General features: G+C 43.8%; 1 protein-coding gene across 6 annotated transcripts in view; it reads left to right on the forward strand.

Annotated features, from left to right (window-relative positions):
* The window catches only part of Dhx30 (DExH-box helicase 30), a 36471-nt gene that overhangs the window by 12743 nt on the left and 6724 nt on the right, over positions 1-17004 (forward strand). For 3 of the 6 annotated variants that reach the window (XM_077796300.1, XM_026389812.2, XM_026389813.2), the window contains 4 exons: positions 7981-8111; positions 9072-9182; positions 15442-15743; positions 16217-16337. In XM_077796300.1, the coding sequence (XP_077652426.1) occupies positions 7981-8111; positions 9072-9182; positions 15442-15743; positions 16217-16337 (665 nt within the window). Of the gene's footprint in view, positions 1-992; positions 1022-5859; positions 6075-7980; positions 8112-9071; positions 9183-15441; positions 15744-16216; positions 16338-17004 lie in introns of those variants that run through there. The other 3 variants (XM_077796301.1, XM_026389811.2, XM_026389816.2) reach the window with 3 other exon arrangements.

Consider the following 17004-nt stretch of genomic DNA (forward strand, 5'->3'; position numbering starts at 1 on the left):
TGGACCTCCTGAAATATTTGGGGGTGGGGTGCTTAGCAGAGCTGATGGAGCCCTGAGGGAGAGAAGACTTGGAATGTTCTGGATTTTTTCATGATCCTTATTTACATGGCTTGGACCTATAGTCTCCTTGGGCCTCCTTGTGTGGCCTGGAAGAAAGCCTGTTCTCAGTTGGGTGTTCAGTACCAGCATGGAGAATCTTCTATGTTCCTAGGAAGTCCCTGGCTCTGGTGGTTCAGAGAGACCAGGTATTTATAGCAGGGCCAGAACAGAGAGCCTTGACTCAGCCTAGGGCCTTCCATCTTGGGGGCTTTGGGGATACCCAGGAAATTACTTCCCCATCTTCCTCTAGTACCTCAAAGCACTTTACTGACATTAAAATCTGCCTCCCAGTCCTTTGACAAGGTGGGCTTTCCTTTTGTTAAGGGAGAATGTCAGTGTACCCTGATGAGTGACAGTTTACCTCAGCTCCTGCTAATACCCAGAGACAGAGCTAATAATAGGACCCAGAGAATCAGTTTTCCACATGAGCATCTTCTCTCTTCCCTCAGATTTAGATCTTTTCCAGGTCTGCCAAGTCCAGTGTCCCTCACAGCTCCTCTTCTCTGCCCATAGACTGCCTGTTCACATCCCTCTGCCTAAGTAGAAAGAACACTATTTTAGGTCATAGAGTCTTTGCCTCATCTGGAGAGAGCCTGTCTACAGGACGCTCTGTCTATAAAGTGCTTTGAAGGTCAAGAGCTCAGGGGGTATGTGGGAGAATTGGGCACCTCAATTTCTGTGGCACATGCTACTGCCATGTTCCTAGCAGTTTCAGCATGAGCTGCTCTCGCACTGCAGTGGCCTTGACCCTCCTCAGCAGTATGGGACAAGTATTTCCAGCCCCTCTGACCACTTGACTTAGGTTTTAAAGAAATGCCACCCCCTAATTTGCCAAAACAAGAGTTGATTGCCCTTTTTTTTTTCTTTCTTAAAATGCCCTGTAACTCGAAAAGGCTGAACGTTAACATTTCCAACATGGCAGGTGAGTGGCTCTGAGAGTGTCAGATGTGCTGTGGCTAAGCTTAAAGACGGTTAGTTGGGGATAACCAAACAACTGGCCAGGCAGTGCCTCTTTGAGCTCCTGCTAAGGAGGATGCCTGCTTGTGGGATGGGCAGCTGCCCCTGTGGGGGCAGGGATACACAAGGATGCTCCTTGGCTTTCTCTTTTTCTCTTTCTTAGTGAGAAGCAACAGAGGATTATGCCTTTCTGCCATGCTTTCTTTTCTTTTTCTCTTTATTTATTTATTTTTGAGATGAGATCTCAGCAGTGCCCAGGCTGGCCTCATACTCATGGACTTAAGTGACCCTTAACTTTTTGGGTAGCTGGAACTATAGATGTGTACCACCATGCCCAGCACTGCCATACATACTTCCTCCTATTGTGTGGCAGAAATAGTCTCTTTTGTGTTTTGATAAGGAAAACTGCCCAGAAAATGGTGGCCTCTTGTATTGAGCACAATGTCCATAAGAGTCAGATTTAGAACTGAAAAACAGAGTTCAACTCCTTTACTAACCTACCTAACCCCTTCTACTGCCAATGTTCTAACAAGGCTTCCTTCCAGGATCAAGGGTGAATAAATAAAAAACTCACCTCTGAGTGTTCCCTGTGCATTTTCCCCACTTACCTAGAACTGAGACATAGAGCACTAAAAAGCGTCATGGGATTGCACTGCTTCTGTCAGGATTCTGAGGACCACAAAACTGCTTCTTCCTATCCATTCCTTCATACAGGGAATATGTGCCTCCTCTTCTTAATGTGGTTTACTTCAAGGCATGTGTGGGTACACACATGGAAGGGAAAGCCCTGAAGATAGGTATGCTGGTAGCATGGTTAAGGTGCTCTTTTGGCCACGGTAATTTCTTTTACCCTTCTCATTGCTAGTTATGTTGACCATTTCTTGTCATTTTGACCATCCATCAAATATCTAACCAACACTGAGTAAGTTGCCTCATGTTGGTTGAGACCCTGGTTTCTTTAGGTGTTGGTCCCTCTCACTTTCCCTCCAAAAGTTCTTTGGTATACTCAAAGGCCTGGACTATCTAGGGCTTCCTCCTATTGCCTTTTTTGGGGGCCTCCAAGGTTTGGGTTCCTATGATTCCACCTATGAATTCAGCAGATCCTTCCTACCTTAATTCCACGATGCTAGATATAGTTATTTACATCTGAGTACCAGAAGTCATGCGTTTTCCAAAAGTAGACAGAGATATCTGAGCCAGTAAGCCCTTTCTTTCTGTTTTCAGAACTAACTTCCTTTTTCATAGGCAAAGGATACAGCTAAATTTCCTCCATGAACATGGAGGGGAAGGCTTAATGTTGGTGGAAAGGAAGGGAGGCACATCCAAACCCCTCTCACTTTCTTCCAAGGGCTCTGGAATAGGAGTTGGCAAACTTTTTGTAAAGGGAAGAGGGTAAATATTTTAAACTTTGTGGGTCATATGCTTTCTGTTGCAGTTATTTAACTTTGCTATCATAGCATGAAAGCAGTAGTAGATAATGAACTAATGAGCATGGTTATGTTTCAATAAAACTTTATTTGTAACAATAGGCAGTGGGCTCAATTTGGTCTGCAGGGTATAGCGTGGCCAACCCCTGCTCTGGACGAACGGAGAGAAGATCACAGAACCAGCAGGGTTTCAAGAACTGGTCTAAGGAATTCTCTCATTTTATAAAAGTGAATGGAATTTGTGGAGAAGAAATACTTGCTCAGGGTGACGCCAGCTATTAGAACTCAAGTGAAGTAATGAAGCAGGAGCAAGAGACAGAGCTCCCTTCAGGACCAACCAGTTACTTGGTGTCACTTCATTTTTTTTAAACATAAAATTTCAATCATCTGTTCAAAATATGTTTTTAAAATAGAGGAAATGGTAGAATGAACCCCATCATATATCACCAGCTTGAACAACTAACAACTCATGGCCAATCTTCACTTCCTTCTCTTTACTCCTTTGAGAGCAAATCCAGGAAACCATAGCATTTCAGCTGTAAAGTGGCTGTCAGAGCGGAGTGCTGTGGTGAGGGTTTTCTAAAGCACTGAGGACAGCCCAGGCAGATTTCCAGGTGGAGTTTTTATGTCTAGGCTCTTTTCTCCTTTAGCTTTGATAAAACACAATTTTCAAAGTGTGTCCTCAACTACTGTCTCCCCTACCTGACTTGGTAGACTTTTGGGTTCTTTTGAAGATATTTGAACTATTAGCGCCCTTGAAATCTATTCCTGAAGCTGGGTGGAACCTAGCTTTGGGCAACTTAATGAGCCACATGGCCAAACACAAAACACTTGGAGAATTATGTCCTGCCCTACAATGGATGATGTGGGTAGGGGTATTTGATACAGATGGTGATGTCCCCTGTGACAGTCGCTGTGTCAGATACTTGCTGTCAAAGCCATCTTCCCTTTTGCGGTTTTCCTGGTAAAAATCCACTGGCAGATAATTGGGAAATTGGAGTTGAAGCCATACCATCTGTCCTGGTCTGTCTCCAAGGAACCTTCCCCTGGTTGTGTCAGACCTTCAAGGGTAGGCATTTCTTTAGAAGAGAGTACTCTGTAAAGCTTTCCTCCAAATATTGCTATCTGATCCTAACCATCGCTATACAAAACGAGTAGAGCAAGTTGTATTAAAATTTTTCTATTTGATGAAATGGCTCAAGGTTCTCAGTTGGCAAGTGGTAGAGTTTAGTGAGACTAAGCCCAAGTACTTAGACTCATGTCCTATATGTTCTTTTCATAGGCCCCATAGAGTGTGGTCTTAGACCATCAGCTTCAGCCTTGCCTGGGAACTTTTTAAAAAGGCACATTCTTGGGTCTTATGCCAGACCTAATGAATAAGATACTGGGGGTAGCACCCAGCAATGGTTTTTTTGTTTTTGTTTTTGATTTTATTTTGTGTCGTTGGGGGTTAAACCCAGTGTCTTGAGTATGCTAGGAAAACACTCCATTACTAAGCTATACCCCCACCTCTTTTTATTTTTATTAACTAATTTTTTGAAGTACTGGGAATGAAACACAGAGCCTTGTGCAGGCTAGGCAAGTACTCCACTACTGAGCTACAATTTCAGTCCTTTTTATTTTATTTATTCATTTTGGTGGTACTGAGGACTGAACCCAAGGACACTTTACCACTGAGCTATATCCCCAGCTATTTGTTTAATATTTTTTAAAGTTGTAGATGGATACAATATCTTTATTTTTATGTTGTGCTGAGGATCGAATCCAGTGTCTCATGTGTGCAAGGCAGGTGTTCTACCACTGAGCTACAGCCCCAGCGCTCCCAGCCCTTTTTATTTTGAGACAGGACCTCTCTAAGTTGCTAAGGCTGGCCTTGAACTTGTGATCCTTCTGCATCATAAGTTCTGCTGCCAAAGCCATCTTCCCTTTTGTCTCCTAAGTAGCTGGGAATACAGGCATGTGCTGCTGTGCCCCACTATTTTAATTAATTAAAGTTTTTTGGGGGAGTAATATGAATTGAATCCAGGACTTTACACATGGTAGGCAAGCATCCTACCACTGACCCACCTCCCCAGCTCTTTTTTAAAAAATATGATTTGAAATAAGGTCTTGCATGGTCTTAAGCTTGAAATTCTGCTACTCAGCCTATGGGAGTAGCTGGGTTTACAGGCATGTGCCCCTCAGAAAACCAGCAATGTTTTAACATGCTTTCCAGGGGATCACTGGAGTCACATGTAGAAACAACACATATAATCATATAAACAACAAATTCTCCTCAACTGCACTGACAACCGTTGACCAAGGCCTTCTGTGGTAGTGAGACCTTGAGGCCCTCTGCTCTACACTGTCACTATCTACAACATGCAGATTTAGATCCAAAGGTCTGCTCAAGGCCATAACGGGCAGAAGAAAAATGAGCCTGGCTAAGATCCAGGCATAGTAGTTTGGAAGCGGAATCCCATCTGGTTTTCACAGAAGTACGGAACAGCAGATTCAGATGCTTGTGTGGGATCAGCTTATTTTTTGGCACCATGTCCAAAGTAGGATGATTTACCATTTGACTCCAGCCCAGGAGATTAAGCCTGGTCTGCTCATGTCAAAAAAGTTTTCCTTGAGCCAGGTGCAGTGGAGCACACCTATAATCCCAGTGATTTGGGAGGCTGAGGCTGGAGGATCATAATTTTAAGGCCAGCCTTGGCAACTTGAGGAGGCCCTATGCAAATTCAGTAAGATCCTGACTCCAAAAAAAAAAAAAAAAAAAGGCTGGGATTGGGGCTGGGTTGTTGCTCAGTGGTAGAGTGCTCTCCTAGCATGCATGAGGCACTTAATTCGATCCTCAGCTCCACATAAAAGTAAATAAAATCCATCAACATTTAAAAAATATATATATATATTTAAGGGCTGGGGATGTAGCTCAGTTGTAAAGTGCTCCTGGATTAAGTCTCCAGTACCCCCCCCCCAAAAAAAAAAAGAAGAAGAAGAAGAAACCACTTTCCCTGGCTTGTCTCCAGATCTTCCCCAAGTTTGCTTTGTAAGCCTTTGAAATGAAGGTACCCAGTTTACCCAGCCGGCATTCGGCCGAGCGACCTATGAGAGGAATCCACAAACACGAGTAGGACCAAGAGGTTAATTTGACGGATGTTGAGCTTAGTTTTAACACTATTTCCCAGAAAATTTCCATCCCTTTTTCCCCGCTTGAGACCCAGAAGCCCAGTTCAAGGTTTGGGTTTCCAGGGGAACTGTTTGGTCCAGGAGATCAGGGCTGAGGTAGCAGCTGGACCAGCTCCGCACCGGTCCGCCCGGTCCGCAGGGGGCGCGCGCGCGCTCTCTCCGCCCTTGACTCGCGGCTGCGCTCTGGGACCGCGGGGAACGGCGGGAGCGCGATGGCGGCCGCCAGGAGGCTCATGGCGCTGGCGGCCGGCGTCTCTCCGCGCCTGCGACCGCCAGATCCCCGCGCTGTCGGGCGACAGGAACGCACGCGCGGCCTCTCGTCCGGTCTCGCTCGTCTCGACGGCACCAAGGAGGCCGCCGAGGCCGAGCCCAGGGAGGCCCCAGGCGAGTCTGGGACAGGCGGCGGAAACATGGTGAACGGTGAGGGCACTGCGGGGTGCGCGGCCGCGTCGCCCTTGAGTTCTGGGGTGGCAAAGGGGGCGGGCCGGGCGCTCTACCTGATAGTGGTCGCGACGGCCGGCCGCTATCTGGCCGCGGCCCTGTTGTAAATCTCAGCGTGGCATAGACCCAAATGAGACCCAGAGCGCCTGCACCTGTCTGGGATAAGTGAGCGATGCGGGACCTCGAGGGAGTGGGGAAAACAGGTTAACGTCCAGTTTCTGTCAGGTTAGGTGACCAGGAGTTAGAGCAGTAAGGGTAGGCACGCTCTCGCCATTGTGGAAAATAGCCCCCAATACACCTGGGATTTCAGACTCTGAAACATGACAGAATGGCTGTTCTGGTGGACTGCAGTTTTCTGAATAGTACAGTGAATGGAACTGGGGGGAAGATCTCTACCCAGCAAGGACGGTCTTCACTTGACTTAGGGCTGGAATGGGTCTTAGTGCACACCTGTGGGTCTAGTGTGCTACTTACTGTGTGATGGATCCCCATTGAGTTAACTTATATGCTGCTTATTACCCGATTGATTCTTGGTTACTTTATAAGAGCACCGAGGGCCAGGTAGGACCCTCCATCCTAGCCTGGAGGAAACACAAACAAAAACCACACTGCCAGGATATATCAGAGCTCCTGGAGTAGCATTTTCAAAATGTAGAGCCCACTATCTTCAGGTGCTCTCTGAGGAAAGAGTATCCAGTGCTATGAAAAACTTCTTAGGAGTTGGGGTTGTAGCTCAGTGGTTGAGCACTTGCCGAAGCATAAATGAGGCACTGGGTTCAATCCTCAGCACCCCATGAAATAAAGGTAAAAAATAATAATAAAACATTTAAAAAAGCAAAAATGGGCTGTGGCTGTGGCTCAGTGGCAGAGCACTTGCTTAGCATGTGTGAGGCACTTGGTTGGATCCTTAGCATTGCATACAAAAAAAATAATAAAATAAAGGCATGCTTTCATCTTCAACTACAAAAAAAAAATTTAAAGGAAAAACTTCTCAGGTGGTAAAGATGAAGCACATGCACGTGTGGATATATACACCTCTTACAAAGTTCCATTTTTCAGAGCTGGGACATAGGGTGGTAAAGGAAAAGACCTCACATCTCCTTTGCCAGTTTCTGACTGCATCTGTTGAAGGGCCACTCCGGTGTTTTGTATCTAGCTGCTCCCAACAGGCCTCTTTGTGGCCTAAGCCCCATGTCTGGCACAAGCTGCCTCTAGATGAATATCTCCCTCATTTATGCTCTGGGATTGATGCAAAGAACAAGTGAAAGAATTGAGGTCTCTCTTGTGGTTTCTTAGGCATCCTCCTTGATGACAAAGAAATCAGGAAAGAAGAGCTCATGCCGTGTCTTAGTCTTTACATATAGGCTGGCTTTAGGGAGTTCTTCTGCATAGTGCTGAAGTACAGTTGAAATCTGAGGCCTGGTATTCAGAATCTCATTACTGACCTACATGGGTCACCCCTTTTGTGTGCCTTACTTTAGGAGGGTCTTTGATCTCCTGTGTGTGTGTGTGTGTGTGTGTCTTTGTTATTTTTAATTTAGGGATTTCTTTCAGATAACATACTGAGGGGGTGGTTATTGACCATTTCAGGCTTCTGTATGATATGAAATCAGGAGCTTGGGTTGGGAAGAGGATGCTGGCAGCTTCTCTTCTGTGGTTTATGGAACTTTAGCTTTTTGCCTTCAGGAGGTGGTCATCATACAAGTGAATGTGACGCCACTCCTGTAATCCCTAAAGCCATTCTCTTCTTTTCTAAGGTTTTCCTGGGTGGTGTGGGGTCATGAGCCAGCATCCTCAGAATCTAGCCCAGAGTTGCTTTGAAACAGTCCCCAGGGACTTGTTAAAGGAAAAAGAACATCTGTAATCCTTTTCTTATTTTTGTTAGCTTCTAGGGACCTATTAAAAGAATTCCCACAGCCCAAAAATCTTCTCAACAGTGTGATTGGAAGAGCCCTCGGCATCTCACATGCAAAAGACAAGCTAGTTTACGTGCACACGAATGGACCGAAGAAAAAGGTAACTTCTGCTGATGGCTATGGGAGGCATGGACTTGACTGTCCTTTTCTCTCTCGTGTTTTTTTTTGTGAAGAAAGTTAGAGTATGTTTTCTGAATTAAAACAGTCAGCAGAGAATCTTAGAACAAAGCTGTGTTTGGAGAAGGGCCAGAAATATACATTTGATTAAGGGGAAGGGAACATTGGGTAAATGAGTGAGGAGGTCTTGCCTAAGACAGACCCCTGTGCCAATTCCTGATTTTGGTTCCCCGTCAATATACTAGCACTGCAGAGAATTAAGTGATGATGAGGATTCCTGTTTCTAGAATTTTAAAAGATCTTGGGATCCACAGAAGCATGCAGACCTTTTTTTTTTTTTTTTTTTTTTTTGCGATCCTGGAGTTTGAATCCAGGGCTCATACATACTAGGCAAGTGCTGAGGTTCATGCCAACCTAGGCAGACCATTTTGAATGAACATATTTTAAAGGTAAAGATGGATCTAGTATGCCCTTTTTCCAGAAGATGCACCTTGAAGAAGCAAAATAATTTGTGGTAGAACGAATGGATTGGGGGCAAGAGTTAACACCCTTTTAAAGAGTCAATGATGCAGCTGGGTTCTGTCTTGCTCTCCTAGCCCAAAGTCTAACACAGTGCTGCTGTGAGGGCCACGGCTTTTTTTCCCTCTATACTAGAGAGGTACATTGGTGATGCTGGGGATTGAACCCAGGGCCTTAGGGCATGCTAGGCAGCAGAGCTGTATTCTCAGCCCTTATTTTATTTTTTTGAGACAGGGTCTCACTAAATTGCCAGTGCTGGCCTCAAATTTGTGATCCTCCTGCCTCAGCCACCTGAGTTGGGATTGAAGGCATGCGCCATTATACACAACCTGAGGGCTATCGTTTTGTTGTTGATTCTCCCTATGATTTGCAAAAACTGTAGTCTAGAAAGACTAGTTGCCTTATTATGTCTTCTTTTCCCCAGAAAGTCACCCTGCACATAAAGTGGCCCAAGAGCGTGGAGGTAGAAGGCTATGGCAGCAAGAAGATCGATGCTGAGCGGCAGGCTGCAGCTGCAGCCTGCCAGCTGTTCAAGGTGACCCTTCTTAGTGAAAGTCATGCAGACCTCCCTCCTGGGAAATTCCTTACCCTTTGTTCTGTAGTTTCTGTAGGGGGTATGAGGGATTGAATCCAGAGGCGCTAAACCACTGAGCCATATTACCGGCCATTTATTTATTTATTTATCTATCTATCTATTTATTTATTTATTTATGTTTTCCATGAACTTTTAATTTTTAAATTTATTTTTAAATATTTTTAGTTGGATCTTAATTTTATTTATTGATACTTGGTGCTGAGAATCGAACCCAGTGCCTAACACATGCGAGGCAAGCACTTTGCCACTGAGCCACAACCTCAGCCCTATTATTAATTATTAATATGTGGTGCTGAGAATCCAACCCACAACCCCAGCCCATTGCCAGCCTTTTTTATTTATTTGGAGACTGGGTCTTGCTAAATTGCTTAGGCTGGCCTTGAACTTGGCGATACTTCTGCCTCAGCCCCATAAGTTGTTAGTTGACTGTGCACCACTGGTAGAGGTTGGTAGAGGTTGACATGGTGTTTAGCTCTTCACCTATCTGGAGCCCTTGTCATTCTCTTCTTGGTTTCAGCCAATGAGACAATATATGTATATATGTATTTGTTGGTACTAGGGATTAAACACAGGGGTGCTTAACACTAAACTATATCCCCAGCCATTTTTTAAAAAAATTTGATACATGGTTTGCTAAGTTGATTAGGGCTTCACTAAGTTGTTGAGGTTGGCCTCAGACTTGTGATCTTCCTGCCACAGCCTCCCAACTAGCTGGGATTATAGGGGTGTGCCACTATGCCTAATGGGAACCTGTTTCTTTTTTAACATTCTTCTCTCCTTCCTTTGTTATCTTGTCATGGTTGTCTACTTTCTGTAGTTTTAAAAACTACAGAGTACCCTTGTATGAAAAACTCCCTAAATAGAGTATGAAGGATCTATTTCCATTTTTGTTGTTTCTGGTTTTTTTTTTTCCCCCTGTTATTTTGCATGGTTTCCCCTATAGCCACATAGTCCTTGCTTACTTGTAAGGGAAGTATGATAGGTGCTGCTTTCACTTCCCAGTGGTTGGGCATGAGTTGCTTTCAGATTTTTGGTTACCCATTGTTAGTGCTGCTCACTAGTATTTCCATACATAGTTGACCTCTCTGTGGTTGAACCTCGAATCTTCCTCAGGTCCCTAGGTCTTCATCTCTGCTCTTGCCAGGATTCATGTCCCTCAGCAGTTCCTCCTGCAAGGTCCTGACCCTGCTTCCTTACTGTATCTAAAAAGGGAAGATCCTGTCCTGGACCCCTGTACCACCCATCTCTTTTCTCTGTTCTTTTTGGCCTTGTATGGCTTCTCTTCCCCTCCAATCCTTTTCTTTAATTTTTCAGATTTTTTTTTGTGTGTGTGTGTGTGTGTGTGTGTGTGTGTGTTAGGGGGCTGGTGCTGGGGATTAAACCCAGGGTGCTCTACCACTGAGCTACATCTTCAACCCTTTTATTTTGAGAGGGAGTCTCACTAAGTTGTTCAAGCTGCCCTCAAACTTGTAATCCTCCTGTCTCAGCCTTCTAAGTAGCTGGAATTACAGGCTTGTGCCATTACACCCAGCAGGTTCTTTTCTGTAACCTCAAACATACTTGTGTTCTACTCTCTTTTCTTATCTTATGTCCAACCCAGACAGCTCTTTTTCACTTAGTGTCATGGTCCTCTTCAGGTCTCTGGTTATTTTTTATGTATGTATGTATGTATGTATGTATGTATGTATTTTTTAGAGACAGGGTCTGAGTTGCTTAGTGCCTCACTGTTGCTGAGGCTGGCTTTGAACTTGTGATCCTCCTGCCTTAGCCTCCCAGGCTGCTGAGATTATAGGTGTGCCAGGCCTCTGATTACTTTTGTATCCCTTCCCCTTATTCCCCAGAGCATGGCAGTGGTTGCTTGCTGCGTGGCTGGACCAGACTTTTCAGCTTTACCAGACTCATTGGCCTTTTCCCAGCCCTTGCTCTGCTTGGGTGTTCTGAGTTGGTACCACTAGGTTCCTTTCTCAGCTCTGCATCTCCCGTCTCTCTAGATCACTTTCAGTCTCCAAAATATCTTTTTTTTTCCTATCCTCTCTATTTGGGGAGTCTGTCTCTTCTAGATTCAACCATCTTCTCTATGTTTAATGTGTATAAATTTCTGTCTCTTGTAGGGAAGCTCTACCTCAGTGGTTCTCAACTGCAGGTGATTTTGCTCCCCAGGAGACTTGTAATTCTTTTTTTAAATTACTCTTACAGATATACACATAGTGAAATGATTGCTGCAGTCAAGCAAATGAACACACCCATCATTCGTGTACTTATTATCCCTTTTTTTTTTTAAGAGCAACTAAAATCTACTCTTATAAGGCAATACTCACTTTAGTTCTCATATTGTACATTCAATCTTTAGACTCATTCATCTTACCTGTCTATGCCTTTGTATCCTTTGACCCCCATCTTTCCATTTCCCCTTCTGCACCTCGGAACTACTGCTTTGCTCTCTGTTTTTGTGTTTTGGATTATTTTTAGATTCTTCATATAAGTGAGATCATGCTTATTTTTCTTTCCTTGTCTGACTTAATTTCACTTAGCATAATGTCTTCCAGATTAATCCATGTTGTTGCAAGTGGTGGATCTCCTTTTTAAAACTTGAGTAATTTATTGTGCATATATCACAATTTTGTATCTCTTCATCTGTTGACAAGACACTGTAATTATTCCCATATCTTGGCTATTCTGAATAATGTTGCCATGGATATGGGAAGGCAGGTATCCATATGAGGAGCTGATTTCATTTCCTTCAGGTGAATATACCCAAAAGCAGTATTGCTGGACCATATGGTATTTTTATTTATAATTTTTTTAGGAATCTCTGTATTATTTTCCATAATGGCTCTGCTAATTTACATTCCCACTAGCAGTATACAAAGGTTCTCTTTTTTGTACATTCTTGCCAATATTTGTTATGTCTTTTTGATAACACAGCCGTCTTAACAGCTGTGAGGAGGTGTCTCATTGTGGTTTTGATTTGCTTTTACCCGACGAATAGTGATGTGGAGTACCTTTTCACACACTATTATTGGCAGCATGTTATTTATTTATTTATTTATTTATTTATTTATTTTTAAGAAATATCTGTTCAGGTTCTTTACTCCCTTTTTTTCCTCCCAATTCTGGGAATTGAACCCACAACTTTGCACATATTAGGCAAGTACTCTACCACTAAACTGTATCTCCACCTAGCCCTGCCCATGTTTTAATTGGGTTGTTTGTATTTTTTGCTATTGAGTTATGGGAGTGGCTTATGTTTTGGGTATTCACTTAACAAATTTGTGGTTCCCAAATATTTTCTTGTACTTCATGGTCTCTCGCCAGCGACCCGCGCTGACGAGATGAACTGGGTTCAAAGGAGCTGGCTGCAACATTAAACTAAGAAAACGGCGAAGAAATCACGCAACACATGGACTTGAGTTTCTCAGATCGAGGGTGGGACTGCTCTGCGACCTTAAGGGTCAGTTTCCATGCTGGAAGGCTCAGGAGAAAGAGAATGTGCATCTGGAATCTCTTTATTTTTATAGGGGGGGACATACAAAGGAGTTGCAGTGGAATGTTCTTCACCAAATAAGGCAGGGGATAAGGTTTCAAAGGTGGAGTCTTGCTTCATGATGTCTTCTGATCAGCAGATTGATTGATATCTTGGCAAGTCACAACCTTCTCAGGGTGGGATCACAGGCAGAGCCAGAGGAGAGGTGGACTTGCAACGCACAGCCTAATACAGCATGCAGTGCCAGACCTGTCCCTTCACATAGCTACAGTGCACATAGCTCACATACACAGCTCATGGATGGCTTGCAAAAATGGTCCAGCTTTCATTTTGTGGATGATTTTCTTTTGCCATGTAGAAGTTTCTTGGTTTGATGTAGTCCTGTTTCTCTTTTTCTTTTCCTGTTGTCTGAGCTTTTGGTGAGATATCTTAAGAGCTGTTAAGAGCTAAGATAAAGGAGCTTTTCCCACTATGCTTTTAGTGTTTTGTTTAGTTTTGAACGTATATATTTTTAGTTGTGGATGGATCTTTATTTTATTTATTTATGTGCGATACTGAGAATCGAAACTAGTGCCTCACATATGGCTAAGGATGTGTTCTGCCACTGAGCGACAACCCCAGCCCTGCTTTTTTGGTTTTGATGTTTTTTGATTTCATGTCTTACGGTTAGTTCTATTTAATCCATTTTGAATTGGTTTTTTTATGTGATATAAGATGTAAGATGAGGGTTCATTCCTCTGCATGTAGATAGACACTCAGTTTTCCCCTGCATCATTTATTGAAGCAACTGTCCTTTCCCTGTTGTGTTTTCTTGGTGCTCTTATTGGAAATTAGTTGATTTTACATACTTGAGTTTATTTCTGGCTGTTTATTCTTTTTTGTTAATCTGTTTTTATGCCAGTACCTTACTGTTTTTGTTTTGTAACACTGGAGATTGAATCCAGAGAATGTTTCACCATTGAACTACATCCCCTGCCTTTGTTTTTTTTAATTTTGAGATAGAGTCTCATGAAATTGCCCAGGATGGCCTCTAACTTTCAATACCCCTGTCAGCCTCCTGAGTTGCTGGGATTACAGGTGTGTGCTACCACACCTGGCCTACCATACTGTTTCTTTGGCCTTTTTTTGGTTCTGAGGATTGAACCCAGGGGTGCTTAACCACTGAGCTACATCCTCCACCCTTTTTTTGTATTTTTTTTTTTTTTTTTAGAGACAGGATCTCACCAAGTTGCTTAGGGCCTGGCTAGTTGCTGAGGCTGGCTTTGAACCCACAATCCTCCTGCCTTAACCTCCCGAGCTGTTGGGATTATAGAGTGCACCACCACACCCATCTTACCATACTGTTTTGATTAACTCTAATATAATTTGTAATTAGGAAGTATGATGTCTTTAACTTCCTTTTTCTTTCTCTCTTTTTTTTTTTTTTTTTTGGTGTGGGGGGGTTGTGGGACTGAGGATTTAACTTAAGGGTACTCTACCACTGAGTATTATCCCTAGCTTTATAGTTGTAAAACAGGGTCTCATGAACTTGCCCATGCTGGCCTTGAACTTGCAATACTTTTGCCTTAGTTTCTGAATTGCTGGGATTACAAGCATGTGTCACTATGCCTGGCTAACTTTACTATCCTTTTTTTTTTTTTTTTTTTAATATCTTTATTTTATATTTATGTGGTGCTGAGGATTGAACCCAGTGCCTCATGCATGCTAGGTGAGCGCTCTAGCTCCAAGCCACACCCCAGCCCTGTCTTCACTATTCTTTCTTCAGATTGTTTTGGCTATTTGGGGCTTTAGTGATTCCATATGAATTTCAGAATTGTTTTTTTTTTTTTTTTTCTTTTTCTTTGAAAATACCCTTGGAATTTTTATGAGATTGCATTGAACCCGTATGTAGCCCTGGGGAGTCTGGACATTTTAATAATACCAATTCTTCCAATCCATGAACATGGAATATCTTTCTAATTTTATGTGTCTTATTCAGTTTATTTTCATCAGTGTTTTATAGTTTTCATTGTACAGGTATTTCATTTCCATGGGTCAGATTTATTCTTATTTGTGTGTGTGTTTTTTTTTTCAGTGCAGTTGTAAATGGAATTATTTTCTTTCTTTCTTTCTTTCTTTTTTTTTTTTTTAAGGCGGACATAATATCTTTATTTTTATTTTTATGTGGTGCTGAGAATCGAACCCAGTGCCTCATGCATGCCAGGTGTGAGGCAAGCACGCTACCACTTGAGCCACATCCCCAGCCCATGGAATTATTTTCTTGATTTCTTTATTGGATAGAATGTTATTGATATAAAGAGAAAACTCACTTTTACCAAATTTGTTGATTATTTTTATATTAATGGCTTTAAAAACACATCACATTATTTCTTTAGAATGTATTCCCAGCATAGGATTTTTGTGGAAGAAGTTATCTCAGTTGGATGGTATGGGATACTCATTTCCTAGCTGCTGAATTTACTGTTGCTTCCTAGATTCCTGTGTGAATGTATCTTTTCCCCTGTTACCCTATGGGTTTTATTTTTTTGGTCTAATAGGTGCACTTATCATTTTCATATGAAAAGTTAGGCATTTTTAAGTGTTCTTTCTGAACTTGGGGCTGAAGCAGGTAGACAGGTGAAAAGTGTAGCTCCAAACACAAGTGACTTATATTACAGCTGGATATGGTCCAGGCAGACTGAGGTGTGATCCTCATAGTGTCCCTTTTTCCCCTAGGGATGGGGTCTTCTAGGTCCCCGGAATGAGCTGTTTGATGCAGCCAAATATCGAGTGCTAGCTGATCGCTTTGGCTCTCCGGCTGACAGCTGGTGGCGCCCGGAACCCACCATGCCCCCCACTTCTTGGCGGCAATTGAATCCTGAAAACATTAGGCCAGGGGGACCTGGGGGTCTTTCTCGCTCCTTGGGTCGAGAGGAAGAGGAGGATGAGGAGGAAGAGCTTGAAGAGGGGACCATTGATGTTACCGAGTTCCTGTCCATGACCCAGCAGGACTCCCATACCCCACTCAGGGACTCAAGGTATAGTTGTGGTGGACGATGCAGGGGAAACTGGCTGCTCCTTTGTATGGGGAGGGGTGGATGTTCTCTTGAGCTTTCTGTCCCACACTTCACCTGGCACATACTGTCACTCATTGGTGCATCTGCTAATTTGTGGGGGCAGCCTACTGTGGTAAATGTGATCTTGTGCTATGGTTGGCTTCCACAGAACAGTAGCATGAGCCCCTCTCCAGCTCATACTTGACTCCTACAGAGTCTTAGCAACCTCTCTGTCTGCCTCCACTCTCTACTCTTTCCTGTTTGGGGACGCTATGGCTATACAAAATGTCTGTGAGGACCATGTGGCATAGCAAAGCCTAGGCTCTTACCTTTTCATGCCTCCTGGCTACCTGCTACAACAATATAGTGTTCAAGCACCTGGAGTCCCGGCACATCAGGGGAAATTGGCTCAGGAAGAGAGCAGACTTTCTCAACTAAACTTTTGGTACTCCCAGGGGAGGTTCCTTTGAAATGACAGATGACGACAGTGCTATCAGGGCTCTGACCCAGTTCCCGCTTCCCAAAAACCTTCTGGCCAAGGTGATTCAGATAGCAACATCCTCCTCTACGGCCAAGGTGAGTTGGGTCTCCTGGGAGCATGCTCAGGCAGCTTACTTGCTCATGTCTGCTTCCCTCAAAACCAAGTCAGGGAAGCCTCAGGGATGCAGGAGGGCTGAGGGTGCATGTTCCATTCCCTCAGTTCACCTAGGCCAGCTGGAGGGACACATAATCCCTGGAGGGTGAAGCAGAAGGACAGGAAGGAAGTCATAACACAGGAGCACAGGGAGCAGGGTGAGGGGCTTCAGAGTGGAAGATCTGGATCTCCTCACGGTGGAGGTTGGCTTAAGAGTCTGGGTGGCTGTCTTGCCATGCCCAGGGGCTTTGGTTTAGCAGGATATTGGTGCAGGGCTTTTTGCTCCCCTAGGATGTGCCTGGTTTTTAGCTCACACTGACAGCTTTAATTCAGTTGGCCTAAAGGTACTTAGAGGACAGTGGGCTGGGAGGACAGGTAGTGACTTTGTCCAGACCCCATTTTATTCTGTGGAAGTTGAGGTGCAGCATGAGAAGCAAGCCCAGAACTAGGATGCCCCAGCTCTACTGGGCCTGCTTCTGGTTGTACAGTGGCACTTGTGTGACTGATGTTTGGCACCTACTGAGATTGTGATTAATTCCATCGCTGGGTCCCTTGGCATTTTGAGGATGCCACAAATCTCTTTCTAATCCCTGCCTTTTTGTAACCTCC

Source organism: Urocitellus parryii, chromosome 3, assembly GCF_045843805.1.
Source record: "Urocitellus parryii isolate mUroPar1 chromosome 3, mUroPar1.hap1, whole genome shotgun sequence".
In the NCBI taxonomy this organism is placed as follows: domain Eukaryota; kingdom Metazoa; phylum Chordata; class Mammalia; order Rodentia; family Sciuridae; genus Urocitellus; species Urocitellus parryii.